General features: G+C 38.8%; 1 protein-coding gene across 2 annotated transcripts in view; it reads right to left on the reverse strand.

Moving 5' to 3' along the window:
- The window catches only part of RPS6KA2 (ribosomal protein S6 kinase A2), a 242402-nt gene that overhangs the window by 46356 nt on the left and 180025 nt on the right, over positions 1-16021 (reverse strand). For both annotated transcript variants that reach the window (XM_081940991.1, XM_081940992.1), the window contains 3 exons: positions 9310-9416; positions 7569-7606; positions 6583-6725 (listed from right to left, as the gene is read on the reverse strand). In XM_081940991.1, coding sequence (XP_081797117.1) covers positions 6583-6725; positions 7569-7606; positions 9310-9416 — 288 coding nt within the window. The remainder of the gene's footprint in view (positions 1-6582; positions 6726-7568; positions 7607-9309; positions 9417-16021) is intronic.

Consider the following 16021-nt stretch of genomic DNA (forward strand, 5'->3'; position numbering starts at 1 on the left):
TTTTAAAAGCACTCTCATTTTTTCTGTTTGAACTTTGAAAAGTCATTTATTTGACATAACAAGTGGCCTGAATCCACTGTTTTAACTGTTTATGCTTCAAGGTTATGAGCCCATTCAGACAGAGTGGGACACCTTTATTTGTAATGAAATTGGCCAATAAAGAATTTCTATTCATTTCTATTCTATTCTATTCTATTCTATTCTATTCTATTCTGCTCCGCTCCGCTCCGCTCTATACACTCACTCTTACATATACACACTCATTGTTCTTCTTTTCTTCCATTTCTCATTTTTATTGTTTTACTTTTTTATTTTGGGTCTTTCCTTTTTAATTGTAATGCAGAATAAAATTATTATTATTAAAAAAAAGAAAACCTCAACATTGTTTTGGGATTTTTTTTCTTAAAAGGATATGCACCTTCCACAAAATTGTAGGATTTGTCAACACTTAACATGGTGAAAGCCGATTGTTGGGGAAGGAAAGAGAGGGAGCAATGATTATTTTTTTAGCAAGATGATGAATGTTTGATTGGGTAATGGATAGGCACATACAGGCTTAACGGTAACAACAGCTGTTTATTAAGTACAACAAGTGAGAACAATCCAGCGAAGGTTGAGTCTGACAGCAGCCCTTTTATAGGAAGCTGTCAGACCCTTCGACCAATGAGATTAAACCTCTGTTCCCGCTGGAACAGAGGACCTTGGTGGAAACCACTGTAGCTAGAACAAGTATCTAACAATGAAAATGACATTTCGTTCAAAATGCAAGATGTATCTGCTTACATATAGTAATAGGAATTACTTGACAAACATTTGCTAAAACAATTCTAGCTACTTTTGCGTAATATTACTATGCAAAATGTTTGTTGATTTTTAAAGTTTAACTTACATTATATAGATTAAACCCATGTAGGAAAAAAAAGCTTCATGACAAAGACTATGAAATCCATATGTGACCTAATTTTATGGATATAAAAACACAAGCCTATATATCAATAGCAGATTAAGAACAGATTTTCTAAATACAACCCACATGTAGACCAAATAGACCTGAAAAATAAATGTTATCAGCGAAATCCCCAAAGTTTGCTGAGGTACAAAATATGGAAAAGAGGGGGGCGGGAGAGGAAAAAATAAACAGCTCAACAAAATCTAACCATGTTTAGTAGTTATAGAAATCTGAATGTCATTAGGGAAATAATATGAAACACACATGTACTGTGTACTATAATATCCTATTGTATGTCTATTGCTATAGGCCAGGGGTGTCAAACTCAAGGCCAAGGGGTCAGATCTGGCCTGCAGGATGCTTAGATCTGGCCCATGGGGCCGCCCTGGAAGCAGCAAAGGCCCGGCCAGCAGAAATGGAGCTTGGGAGGCCCCTGCACAACCCTCGCAAGCTCCATTTTTGCTTGGAGAGGGTTGCAGGAGGCCATTGCAGCCAAAAACGGGCTCGGGAGCCTGTTTTCACTGGCAGAATGCTCAGGCCACCATAGCTTGCCATGTCCACATCCACCTCGGTCCCCCGAGTCAAACACAACTCTGATGCAGCCCTCCATGAAACTGAGTTTGAAACCCCTGCTATAGACCAATCGTCGATCTTTTCAGAGGAACAAGATGGAGAAGAGAAAACAAAAGTATGGAGAAAAAAGAGAAAAGAGGAAGAGTGTTTCTTTGTCAAGGAAAGATAAGAGAGATAACACAAGCTGTGGTAGTGCAGTGGTTAGAATGAGGTACTGCAGGCTAACTCTGCCAACTGCCAGAAGTTTGATTCTCACCGTTGACTCAGCCTTCCATCCTTCTAAGGTTGGTAAAATGAGGACCCAGATTGTTGGGGCCAATATGCTGACTCTGTAAACTGCATAGAGGGGGCTATAAAGCTCTACGAAGCAGTATATAAGTGCTAAGTGCTATCTTCCACATTTCTATATGCAAGAGAAAAGAAGAATATGCAACAGTCTACAACCCAAGGTTAGGAATGTAAAGTACAGAATCAGTAGGAAAAAAAGCTTCAGTGAGAATCAAAGCCAAGCCCAGATCTTGAAATAGTACAAGCAATACCAAGATCTAATAAGAAAGCCCGGTCAGATTCTGGACATGCTGGTACAAGAGAAAGGTAGAACTGATGTTTTTCTTCAGCACTTGATTGCCTTTTGCTCAAAGCCTTATGCATAACTGTCTAGCCCTACATGGTTGGTATGATCAAAGATGCAAGAGCAGTGTGGATTTCAGGACGCTGTCTTCCAAATACCTAAACTTGGCTCTAGAAAGAGAACAATGTACTAGGGAGAAGTTTCTCAAAGACTTGGATTTCTGGATTAGTCCAGAAGTGCACCACTAGGTTCCAGGTGTGTGGGATCCAAAAGGCAGAAGAACTTTGCTCTTTCTTGCTGGTTCTGAGAACAGACCTCTCCTGTCTCCCAGGGTTTCTTCTGCTCTTAGGAGGGCAAATTCATCTGAGGAGATCGTGACACTTCTCATTAAAAGCTGAAAGCCATACCACTAAATATTATATTTCAGTCCTTTCCCTATTCTACCTTGTGATTAACAGGAGTTGAATTCTAACATTTCTGAAAGGTAACAGCTCATGGCAGAAAGGGGAGGAGGTGATGACTGTGTGATTTAGGCACATAAAACAGGGTCAGGTTTCAATTGCATGACTGCAGACATTTTTTTTTTGCCTTTTTTAAAAAAAACATGCCTACTAGGCATTTCAGGTAGGCCTGGTTAAAAAGCAGACCTTGCAGAATACATTATTGTGGTACAATTTATTAAAAGAATCTTGAAAGTCAATGCAAGTTTCCATCTCCTCTTTTATATTAAACACAATTAACATGAGTTTCTTTCTCATGCTTCCTTCTATCTTTAGATTGTATACTTCTTGACTAACTTTCTGATTAAATGGCTTGTTGCTCGTATCAGCTTTAAATTCCTTTACAATCTCTTCTTGTAGATACTCTTGGCTTGAGCTAAAACCTTCTTCATGTGAGGGTAGGAAAACAATGCCTCTTAAGGATGAATCTGTCTGTTTGTGTCACATTTCTGGCATTTCCTGCAGTTCTGAAATAATATAGACATAATGGTTGTAGTTTCTATAATCTGGCATCAGATGCTGTCTGTCATTGTCTAAGGTTACTTCCATAAAAAGAAGCCAACTATTGTTTGAGGCTGTAGATGTTGCCTTGAATAATGGCTCCATCACAATTCAGAGGATGAAACAGAATGAATGAAGTTTTTACAGGGAGAGGGGCCTAAATGCATAAATTATACGCTGCCCAGCAGAGTCCTGTAAGGCTTTTCAAGATGTGCACAACAGAGAGGTATTAATGAAAAGAAGTTTCTAGGCATTATGGAAGAAGGCCTTTTAATCAAATATTCATTAAGACTTCATGAGGATGCTTTATTGTGACTCCCCCACCTTAAAAAAATTGGGGTAGGGGATAAAAATGTTATTAAATGGCTACTATGACTGATAGGAACTTGTGAATGCTGAGAAGTAGGCTATTGGTTTTCTGGCTAAACACATATGACTGAATAAGTGCTATTGAATATATATTCCACAGTGATTCTTAGGTTGGACAATGGGTTTACCTAGTCCATTAATGCCAACTAACAATGATTCTTCAGCATTTTGTGCAGTAATGTTTTTCAGTTTAATATAATGGTACGAGAAGAAAGACCACATTACCTTCTGCATGAAAATCCATGTAATATAGTATTTGGTATAATACTATAATATAATAAAGGAAATTTGTATTTAATATTGCATTTTTTGATGGCAGCAAGAATTGTATTTGCACAGTATTGTAAAAATGAGGAGACACCGAGAGAAGATGTAATTGAAAAAAATATTAGATTGCCCAGAAATAGGTAGACTGACATTAAAGATAAAAGAGAAGGAAAATACAGAATATTTCCAAATATGGGATTTGTTATATAAATGGTTGGATAATAGAAGTAGAAATTAGGATCTTGGAAAACTTTATGATGTAAGCAACTGACTCAGACAATACACTGTTCACAAAGCACTTATATATGTTAATGGAAAATGTATAACTAAACTATATAAAAAAAGAAAATCCATGTAATCTAACACCAAACCAAATTCTGGTCATAAACACACCTTCCTTTGGCTGGCTTCAGCCTCAGAAACAGAGGACATAATCTCACAATGAAAAGAGAAATTTTAAAAATGGTCAATTCATGGAGAACTGAACCACTTTCAGCCGCAACAGGCCCTAAGTGGCCCCAAGCTACATCCAATTGCTCCCTAACACCTTTGCCTTCCAAGTGGGATCTTTTCTCCTTCTTCTGGTAAGGCTCCAATGTCTTATTTCTTCCCTAAACACATGCATTTCCAGTTCTTCTATCAGAAACTTTCTGAAAGACTGGTTAGCCACTTCATAATCCTTAAAAGACAAATCTCTGGCAATTTAATTTCCCTCTCTTTTGACCACTCTTTAAAAAAATTATTTCAACTGTCCATAAAATAAAGCTCTCCTGTCTCCTAGCAACAGCAGGCTAGGGATGGGGATGCTGCACTTCCCTAATGAGCCATAGCTGTGGCAGAAGCAGACATGCTAGTGCTCTCCTACTCCAAATTGGATTAGATCTAAAAAGGAAAAAAAAGAGAGAGAGAGATTATACAGCTTTGGAAGTGCGTAAACCCTCCACAAAAGAGGGCAGAGTGGAAAAACTGCAGGAAAAACTCAGTCACAGTTACAGAAAGTTGAGAGCTGGGAAAAAGTGATTTGATAAGAAAATGGAAAGTTCTGCAGTCAATTCCATGGCAAAAGAATTAGTATCAAGATGGGCAGGGCAGGGAGTACCAGGGTGCAAAGGTCTGTAAGAACAGATTAGGAACAATTTTCATCTCTAAAACAGGCACATCACGCTGAACTATGAAAGCTGACCTTATTATTTACGTCACCATCAAAACTGACACCAAATATAGCATAGAAAAACACAAAAAACATAGTGCAAGATCAGATGATGTAGAGGGAGGTGGCCCATCGAATCGCCAAGAGTCTAACCCAAATGAATGGATATCATCATCATCTACGTACACATTCAGTTTTTTCCTAAATATTTCTTAAAGAGAGCTAACACAATGTGCAGACCAGAGGTGGTATTCAGCAGGTTCTGACCAGTTCTGGAGAACCGGTAATGGAAATTTTGAGTAGTTCGGAGAACTGGTAAATACCACCTCTGACTGGCTCCACCCCCATCTATTCTCTGCCTCCTGAGTCCCAGCTGATCGGAAGGAAATGGGGATTTTGCAGTATCCTTCCCCTGGAGTGAGGAGGGAATGGAGATGTTACAATATCCTTCCCTGGCGATGCCCATCAAGCCACACCACGCCCACTAAGACACGCCCACAGAACCGGTAGTAAAAAAAAATTGAATCCCACCACTGGTGCAAACCCAGCTTAGGGTTTACTCTGTATCAATCGTACGTGGAAAGAAAACAACACAGCATTCGGCCTTGTGTGACATATCAAGTGTCTCAATGAAACCTGTCTAGAAGAAAAGTACTGTAACTGGAATTAAAAGGAAAATAAAAAGGCTGGGAAAAGCCCAGGGCATAAAATCTTATTTAATATATTATCTAAATTAATGAACAAACATTTTGCTTTGGCAATAGCTAGTTGCCAAGATGGTCAAATGACAGAAATGAAAACCTTAACAGTCTGGCTTGTACAACTTCCTACATACTACTTTTACCACCAATGAATTACTATACTGGTGATTTCTTGATGAGAATGCTTCAGTAGACGCACGCTGATAGTTCATTGATTACTTCTACCTAAAGATATAGACTTCCTCCATTCAAAATTAAATACCAAAGCAACAAAAGTCAGGAAGAAACTACAAAAAAACCCTACAAAGGTTGATGGCAGCTTTTCATCCAGGATAAAGAATGCCCATCATGCCCTTGGAAACAGCAGTGGCTGGTACCTCCCAAACTACCCACACAACTGTGAAAAACTGTACAAATTATGCAGTCTGCTAGTTAAATTACATCAATTGTATGATTATGGACCAAAAAGTCATGAATATCTGGACTGCAGGAACTATAAGGGCTGAAATCACATCTTAGGACAAAAGAGGATTGATGTTAACACAATACAGGAAATGGCTCTAAACATCTGCAGTCAATTTTTACTCCACATTTATATTTAGATACGGATATCCAGTTTGCAGTTTTGCATGAAACAGACTCTGGATTTAATCCTGAATGCTTTCACTTGAAGAAGAAGAATCCCTAGGGTGTGGAAAAAGTTCTACTTAAGACTTTGCCTCCTACAGTAAGCCATACTGAGCTAGAAGAACTAATATCCTGATCACTTTTTTAGAATTTAATAGGACTGAAGCCAGAATTAGTCATTCTCAAACATACAATCATTGGAATCAATGGATCTAAACAAAGTCTTGATCTAATCTACAGTGGTCATAAAATTGAGAGGAGTCACGTAAATGCAAAAAATTCCCAAACTCATAAATATGCTCTTCACAATAAGTTTACATTCTCGTATTGATATGTCAATCAGTTAGTGAATTGCAAAAAAGTTCTCCCCTTACCATTAGGACACCAAAGGACCACCAATCTGCACTTTGGGTGTGTCCTCGCCGGTTGACCACTTCTGGAGCCATGTATTCTATTGTCCCACAAAATGAATAAGCTCTCTTGTCATGGTCAATGGCTTCCTTGCTCAGGCCAAAATCTTAAAAAGATGAATATATACTATTAGTTATACTGAATATTCCAAATAAAGTGTAGGTAGTCCTCAGTTTACAACCACAACTGAGCCTAACATTTCCATTGCTAAGCAAAACAATTGTTAAGTGAGCTTTGTCTCATTTTACGATTTCTTTTTGGCCACAGTGGTTAAGTGAACCACTATAGTTGTTAAGTTAGTAACATGGTTGTTATGTCAATATGACTTCCCTATTGCCTTTGCTTTTCAGAAGGTTGCAAAAGGTGATCACATGATCCCGGGACACAGTAATAAATAAATGTCCGTTGCCAAGCATCCAAATTTTGATCATGTGACTATGGGGATGCTGCAATGGTGGAACTGTGAAAAACAGACATAAGTCATTTTTTTTGTGCCATTGCAACTTTGAACTGTCACTAAACAAATGTAAGTCAAGGACTACCTTTATTAGTGCACCAAAAGTACATCTATCCATAGCTATTTCTTTCTTGCGCAGTTTTGAATTTCAACTCACATCAGTCTGATATATTCCCAGGACTAAAGACTGACAATGTCTACTTAAACAAATAGCTCTCCTGAACCTGCACCCTTATCTGGTTGCAGAGGTAAAGTTCCAAGTTAGTCAGATGAATATTTCCTATTCACAATTTCAGAATGTTGTTGGGCACATTGTTATCATGGCTGCTTCACTCTGCTAGGAGTGCTAAAATTAAAGCAGCAATGAGGTGTACTTCATAATGAGCCTGAGGTCCCGATGGCAACCCAAAAATGCTAGCCACTCTGTCATCAAGCTGATGTACTGTATGATAGATAATGCAAATACAGCTGCTATAGAAAGGTGATCCTTACCTGTAATCTTAATGTGCCCTTCTTCATCTAGAAGAATGCTAGAAGACAACATAATGAAAAGTTATTATATTAAACCAAAGCAGATGCCTAGAACTGTAACTTGTAATTGGAACAATGACAAACAATATTCTTGATTTTCCTCTCCTCCTCCTATGTGTAGTGATGCATTCTTCAAATTTGTTTATATTCATCCTTTAAGAATGAAATTAAGAAGAGATACAGTACATAATTCCCCCATCTCAAGATTTGTTCCTTGAAATAGACTGCCTGAAAAAGAAAACTACACTGTCTCTTTTTTAGGTAGAGTTATCTTTTGTCATGAAAAGTAACTTAAAAGGAAGTCGTCTTCTATAAAATTTTGGCAGGCTGATAAGAGACTGTCATTGCACACAAATGAATAACCAACACTAACAGTTGTCACTGCGATTATTTAATAAATACTATTTTATCCTTTATGTGTTGCCTTTTGAAAAATCTTGCTTCCTTGAATAATGGTTGTATACCAGTTGCACCATTTGCTTCTTAATAATACTATATTTAGAATACATCCAGTTCTGTGATCCCTTATTCTATAGATAATTCAGAGAATACCAACAGCAATTGATCCTTCTATAAAAAAGAGACAGTGACTCTACATTGTTTTTTCTTTCTAACGCTTATCAATGCATTGGGGTTTTTTTTGCTAAAAGAGGCAGTGACGTTGTCCTTGATAATTTAAATGATGCTCAGGGAATGGAAAAGTAGCATATTCTGAAAAATTAAAAGTATTTACTGGAAATTAGTCACCATGGACAGGAAATTGAGACAAAAGTATGGTTTATTCCAAATATGGGAAGAACCTAGTGAGCTTTGTCTAGAGTGGTGTGATGCTCTTGCCTCACAATCAGGAGGCTGTGTGTTCAATCCTGGGTTGAGGCAGATATTTCTCTTTCTAGGCACAATGAGAATAAATCTGCTGAACAAAACTCCGCATTGACAACAGGAAGGGCATCCGACCAGTAAACACTCTGCTAGCACCATTCAGTTGGCCAAACTCCACCCCTCAAGGGATTATGGGATCATTAAAAGAAGAAGAATAGTGAGCTTTCTATCCTGGACAGATTCATCTTACAACAAGAGAGTAGTATGAGTGCTGAGGATAATGACTTTTAATGGAATGCATTTCTTAAGATCAGAACAATTCACAATATGCTCGTGTTTTTACAGGCAATTTTTTTTTTAAAAAAAATGCATTTTCAGAATCTTCCCCTGAAATAATCCCCTCTACATGAGATATATTGAACATTTAGACTCTTGAAACAAATATCCCAGTTGAGCTTCCATGGGCTTCAATAATTTCTTTCTCATCATCTATCTTACTCTTCACCAGATGATGCAATATATTTATCTTCTTGACAGTATGTGAAACATCTTACTTGACTAAGAAGTATTACGTATGTTAGAAGCCTACCAATCATTTATAAATACTTCCATGTTCTTTCGCTTTTGTTCTTAATACACTAAAAATGCAATTTGCAGTAGAGGTAATTATCTTTCAGGCAGCACAGGCTGGAGATGTCAGATCATCAGAGTGGGTGTGGCATTTTTTTTTTTTGCTTCTTTGGGGTAATTCTGCCTGTTCATTTTGGATTAGACAATTTAGGAGATAGAATGATTATTAGATCTTGTATAATTTCATGTACATTTCGTGACTATAACAAAGTGACTTTATTTAAACCATTGTGTTTCTGTAATAACTTACTTTTCTGGTTTCAAATCTCTGTATATAATACCCAGACCATGAAGATGATCTAAAGCCAAGGCCAGCTCAGCTAAATAGAACTTAACATCTTCTTCTGTAAACATTACCTGGAAATGAGAAAATATCAAAGAGTGCATAATATACAGGAGCTAAATTCAGTCATATTTAAAGGGAATCATTAAAGTCAATGTAATTTAGAATGGTCATAGCTTAGGATCAAGGCTAACTTTAGATTAACCCTATGGATTTTTTTAAGGAACAATGACAAACCATAACTTCAACAAATAGAACAGAAGCAATTTAGAATTAGAAGGAATTAAATTAGGTGGAGGGTCCATAGCAAAGTAACAAGTAATAAAAAATGAAATAGATGTGGTATCTACTGATACAGCTGGATAAATTTCTGCCTGAAACTGTGGATAGCTACTACCAATCATTGTTGACAATATTAGGCTAAATGGAATGATCTTAAAACCATTTAGAGAGGACCCAAAGGTGCTTTTTCAAGAGGCAACTAGACAAGAAAGTCCAGTTGCCTCTTGAAAAGCACCTTTGAGACAACTATGAGTTGGATGACTGAGAATTTAAGATGACCTTGTCTTATGTAGCACAATTGGGTATTGCACCCTGTTTCATACACAAAAATAAAAATGCCAATTCTCATATAACTGACTGCATTATGCCCCTTTTAAAGCTTACTCAGTATTGTTAATATATACAGTAATAGTTTTAAAGTCTGAGAAAACAAAAGCCAAGTAGATTTGATTCTGTTTTCTCCAAGCCAGCAGAAACCAGTTTTTCAAAACATGATTGGCAAAATGTCCTTTAAAATAAATTAATGTGGTTAACCGTTCACAAGATTGCATTTGCTATCATTCCAATTTCTGGGGGAAAAAATACAGGGGAAGTTGTTTAAATATGGATAAAAAGCAGAAAAAGTATCAAGACACCATGATGAAGAAGTCATCATTTCCTTTCAAAATATACATGCAGTTTGCCCTCTCCAAGAGCTTAAGACTTTCATAGTGGTTTATTTTCCAGGATTTCAATTATCTATGATTAATCCCTATGTTATACTAAAAAGCAGAGACATCACCCTGCCAACAAAAGTGTGTATAGTCAAGGCTATGGTTTTCCCAATTGCAATATATGGCTGTGAAGGTTGGACCATAAGAAAGGCTGAGCGCCAAAGATTGAGACCTTTGAACTATGGTGCTGGAGAGGACTCCTGCCAGTCCCTTGGACTGCAAGGCGATCAAACTGGTCAGTCCTAGAGGAGATCAACCCTGACTGCCCTTTAGAAGGCCAGATCCTGAAGATGAAACTCAAATACTTTAGCCACCTAATGAGAAGGAAGGACTCACTGGAGGAGAGCCTAATGCTGGGAAAGATTGAGGGCAAAAGAAGAAGGAGATGACAGAGAATGAGGTAGCTGGATAGAGTCACAGAAGCAGTGAGTGTGAGCTGAAATGGACTCCAGAGGATGGTAAAGGACAGGAAGGCCTGGAGGAACATTGTCCATGGGGTCACAATGGGTTGGACATGACTTCACAGCGAACAATAACAAATCCTTATGTTACAACAAAAAGGAACTTGGTTGCTTTTCCCTTACCTCAAAGAACAATTCCTAGATATACAATATATAGGAAGCAGCCAGCAAGGACCAAGTGAAAAGAATATTCTGTTTAGGTTTCATCATGCTAATTATGAACTTGGTATCCTTTGCTTTTTTATATAGAAAAATAAAGTTGATAGGGTGCATTTAAGGAATAACTACAGGATGACTGTGTCTTATTCTTTGATGATCTCAGTTGCCGAGGAGATTGAAAGCCATAGGAAGAAAAACAGCAAGCAGTTCTACTGTGGTCAAAGAAAAGGCGCCCGGGAAGAGACTTTTAAAGTCCACCTTTTCAAAGGTAATGACAACACCCATTAGGTATTGGCACAGCTGCTTAGAAAGCAATAAGAGCTGAGTAATCACTGTGGTTTATCCAGACTGAAAACTCTGAAGACCAACTTTTATTCATTAAACATGAAACTCAAGTCAACTGGACATTTAAAAATGTATCACAAATATCACTGACTAGCTCTGATTGTTGATATGGGTTGCTGCCAGGTATCGACCAAATATCTTCTTAAAATGTATGTATATTGTTCTGAATAGCACAATCTTTTGCAGTTCTGCTGGTATTATTGCAGGAAGTTGCAATTTCTTTTTTTTTTTTTATAAAATTTTATTGGGTTTTCAACATTTATAGGGAAAAGGGTAAATGGACAGGTCTACAAATTTTGGCAGTTGCAAAATGTGAAAGGCGCCCCTCCCTCCATACCCATAGTATACATTTATATATAATGCATTGGTATATAATTAATTACAATCAGCATATTAGTTCTATTACTAAATGCAATCAGATTAAACATTACAGTATAAAATCCAAGTATAATTCCATTATCACTTTCGGTCAATTTATAATAATATGATTTTCTTGTTTATTTTTGTGATCTGAGTCTTCTTGCTATTGCCCCATCTCCCTCCACTGACAGAGCTCTGGCCCCTCCCGTGTCCTGCGTGTCCGTTGTAATGTCTGGTGTTTTCTCTAGGAGTGTTTTATTTTTTTCCATAAAGGCCTGCGCCTCTATGGGTGAATTGATTCTGATTCTTGTCTCCTCCCAGAATATCAGCATACCTTCAGGCATCAACCATCTAAACCACACCCCTTTCTGGTATAATTTATTCGCTAATTGCGAATAATTCTTCCTTTTTTCTCTAATCTTCTTAGGGATCTGCTTCAGAATGGTTATCTCCATATCATGATAAGTCAATGCTTGCCCCCTTTGTACACCCAGAATTTCATCTCTTGTGCTTTTTCTAAGAAATTTAATGTGAACCTCCCTGGGTACATTGTGTGTTCTAGCATAAGCTGAGTTCACTCTATAAACCAGGTCTATATCCCACCCCATCTGTTGTTTTTCTTTGTGTGTGTAGTCAGCCAGGATGTTTGTCATGATGTCCCTTATGTTTTCCCCATCTTCTTCTATAACATTTTGAAATCTAAGATAATAGGACATTCTCTCAAATTCTAATTTCATCTGTTGGATGTCAAGATCTTTGTTCCCTTTCTGCACAGCTTCTACCACCCCCTTCACCTCCTCCACCCCCCCTTCCACAAGGTTCAGTCTTTGTGAGTTCTTATAAATTTGAGCTTGATTTTCTTTAATTTCATCTTTCATTTCCCTTAGCTGTTTCTTGATTTCCTCCTGGCCCTGTAAAATTTGTTGAAGCATTTGTTGAAAGTCCATCTCTGTAGTCTTGAGTTGCATCAGTTCTGTTATCTTTGACTGTGTGGCTGGACTGGATGTTGCAGATGTTGGAGCAGACGTGGCAAAGCCAGGTTTTCCAGGAGGTGGTCTTTTGGATGCCATCCTTTATAACGTTAAAAGTTCAGTCCATATATAAGATAAACAGTTAGAAAAGAAGGGTAGCCAGGTGAATTCCGGGAGCAGGAGAACCAGGCAGAAGAGAATCTCTCTAATAAGTCTGGCAATAGATGAAAAGTTTCCCCTAGAAAGTTCAAAAAATACCAATCCACAAGAGTTTCCTCTGGGAGACACGGAGACAAAGACCGGAAGCCTGAATTTTAAAGGTGGAGTCAGGTTTCACAGTTCATAAAGACAACGGAAGTGTGCCATCTTGCCCTGCCAGTTTTGGGCACAGAGGCATAACAAAGTTTTTAAAAAAGTTCCAGAAGTCCTCAAATCACAGTAATATATAAAATTAAATTGAAAAGAAAATCATCTCAACCTGGGTGAGGCTTCATTCTTTGGCTCTCCCCCCTCCTCCTCCCCCGGGGGCTGAGAGCAAAATTGTTCCTCGCCGCTTGTCCAAGGGGGGGGGAAAACCCCCTCCCTCCAGCCGCGCCTCCAACTTGCTCCGAAAGTTGTTTTAAAGAAAGCTGAATAATCCTTCGTGCAGAATAGGGAGTGAAGAGAGAAGCAACCTCACCGCACCGCAGCTGCGTCCTTCTATTGTTGCATTCTCCGGTCGGCTTTAGCGAGGCGCGAGGCGCAGAAACGCGAAGCGCCCTCCGATCTTGCTCCCCGGTGCCTTGGGCGCGCGAGAGACCTCCCGCCGGCCGCCGCCGCTGCAGGAGACCCCTGCGATGCCGCCCCTCCGGCAGGACCCCTCTGCGGGGTGTCCTGTGCCCCCCAAGGAGTGGGGAAGCCCACCGGGGAGCCGGAGCGGGCAAAGAGCTGCCCGTCGCCGCCGCCGCCGGAACCGGAACTCAGGAAGTTGCAATTTCTTGATGTACTTTATAAAATTCTTGGACATAATGCCAAGTGCCCCGATGACAATGGGTATCACTGTCACATGTTTCATCCATAATCCCAAAGTTTCGATGGGCAAGTTGCGATATTTCATGATTTTTTCCAGTTCTTTTTCTGTCTCCTGGTACCGCAATATCAATAAATTGTACGTTTCAGTTTTCTACAACTGTGATATTTGGGGTGTTGAGTTCCAAATGTCGATCCGTCTGTATTTGAAAGTCCCACAAAATCTTCATCTTCTCATTTTTGACAACTTTTTCCACTTCATGTTCCCATGACTTTTCGAATACAGGTAAGTCATATTTTTACATTATGACCAGTGGATTAATTTAGCAACTCAGTCTAGTTTTGTAATCAGTATGCATGATTTTGCTGCACTCACATATTATTGTTTTTGTTATTATCTGTGGTAATACAGTGATAAGTGACTAGCAACAGCCTTGATATATACTGGTGGATTTACATCTCCCATCCCCCCAGGATAATGAAAAGTCACTAGAAGCAGTTTGAGTGGCTACTAACCACTTGTGGCTGGAAGCTCAAGTGGACAACTACTTCATCTAGAGTGCTATAGTAGTCTAGCATGTGGCATACAGCCACAAAGCATCACTTCCCAGTACATGGAAAAACTAAAACTCTTTCCCATGAAATATTCTCACAAGCCAGCATTTAGACGGCATAGAAAGAATGCCATGAAATCAGTAGAAAAAGGACATTTGGACAGAAAGAAAGGTCAGATATGACTTATCTGTGTATTCTAAATTACAGGTACGATTTATGAACATTCATTTAGAGACTGTTTCAAGTTACAATGGTGCTGAAAAATGTAATTTATGATCACTCCTCACATTTACAAAGCCCTGCAAGAGTCCCCATGGTCACATGATCAAAATTCAGATGCTTGGCAACTGTAAACAGTAACAGAGCTGGAAGGAACCGTGGAGGTCATCTAGTCCAACCCCCTGCTCATGCAGGAGACCTGTACTAGGGATGCGAACTGCCAAACTGCCAACCTTTCTGATCGACAAGCTCAGTGTCTTAGCCACTGAGCCACCATGTATTTATGACAGTTGCAGGGATCACCATTTGTGACCTTCCCAGCTGGTTTTCAACAAGCAAAATCAATGGGAGAAGCTTAATGACTGCAACTTCACTTAATGATCAGGGTAATTCACTTAATGACCACAATAAAAATGGTTGTAAAATTGACTGCCACTCACTGAATAACCACCTCACTTAATCACAAAGTTCTGACCCTAATTGTAGTTGTAACTTGAGGACTACTGCTAGAAATTAAGATACAAAAATAGCCATCAAATAAGCTAAAACATAGTAAATAGACAGAAAGGGAAGCAGCAGAGGTAGAATAAATACCATGTCTAAAACACAAATATAATATTCCTGAAAATTAAGCCCATCTGAATTCTATGGTGTTTATTTTTGATTTATATAGAATTCCATTCTGAATATTATATGTTCAATTATTCATATTCCTTTGTACATTGCATTCAAAAGCTGCTTTGCAATGTGGGAATATGCAAAACACTGCTTTTTGAACTGTTAAAAAGACATACATTGTTTTCAAGGTTCACTCAGCCATCCAGCAGCTGCTGTAGCCTATCTCTCCATGCATGTGCATGTAAGGATACAACTTGGCATGCACATTGGAAGAGAGAGAGAAAGAGGGATGGAGGGATGGAGGGATGGAGGGAGGGAGAGAGGGAGAGAGAGAGAGAGAGAGAGAGAGAGAGAGAGAGAGAGAGAGAGAGAGAGAGAGAGAGAGATGGAAACAGCTTCTACAGCAGCCCTATCACCTTTGCAAATGGCGTGGATGCTTGAACAAGGGGAAAAAAGAGGTGCTTCTGCATGTTGAAAGGTGTCTCTTTTGAATACTTTGCAAAGCCCTATGGATTATGACATAATAAAAAGAGCAGGAGGAGAAAAAGGAGAAGGGAAGCATGGGCATTTTTGTCTATGGCACATGGCAAGGTATATTTCAAGAGAAAACGTGTTTGGATGCTAGAAGAAGTACATGGTTATGATTGATGGCTAGCCAGTTCCAAGAAATCAAGTGAATGCCATCTCTGTTGCCAGGAAATGGTTAGCAGAAGGCCTTCCTCCTTCTCTTCCCAGCTGTTCTATTATTCTTCAGATGGTGTTTTAATCACTATTCAAATTCTAGAATGGCTGGCCAAGTTTTTCTGAGTCTTTATAGTCTGTCGCCCCCAGAGCTAATAGAAACGAGAAGAGTGGGGAATGTATTCTGGATGGCATAAGCAAAATTTGACACAGCAATCAATTCCTTATAATCTTAGCCTGCTACGGTATTTTACTAGCTACTTTTACAACTTTTTGATGGTCCTCATCTCTTGGGAACTTCTGCTTT

The sequence above is a fragment of the Natrix helvetica genome (assembly GCF_964273705.1).
Source record: "Natrix helvetica genome assembly, chromosome: 2".
Taxonomy (NCBI): Eukaryota; Metazoa; Chordata; class Lepidosauria; order Squamata; family Natricidae; genus Natrix; species Natrix helvetica.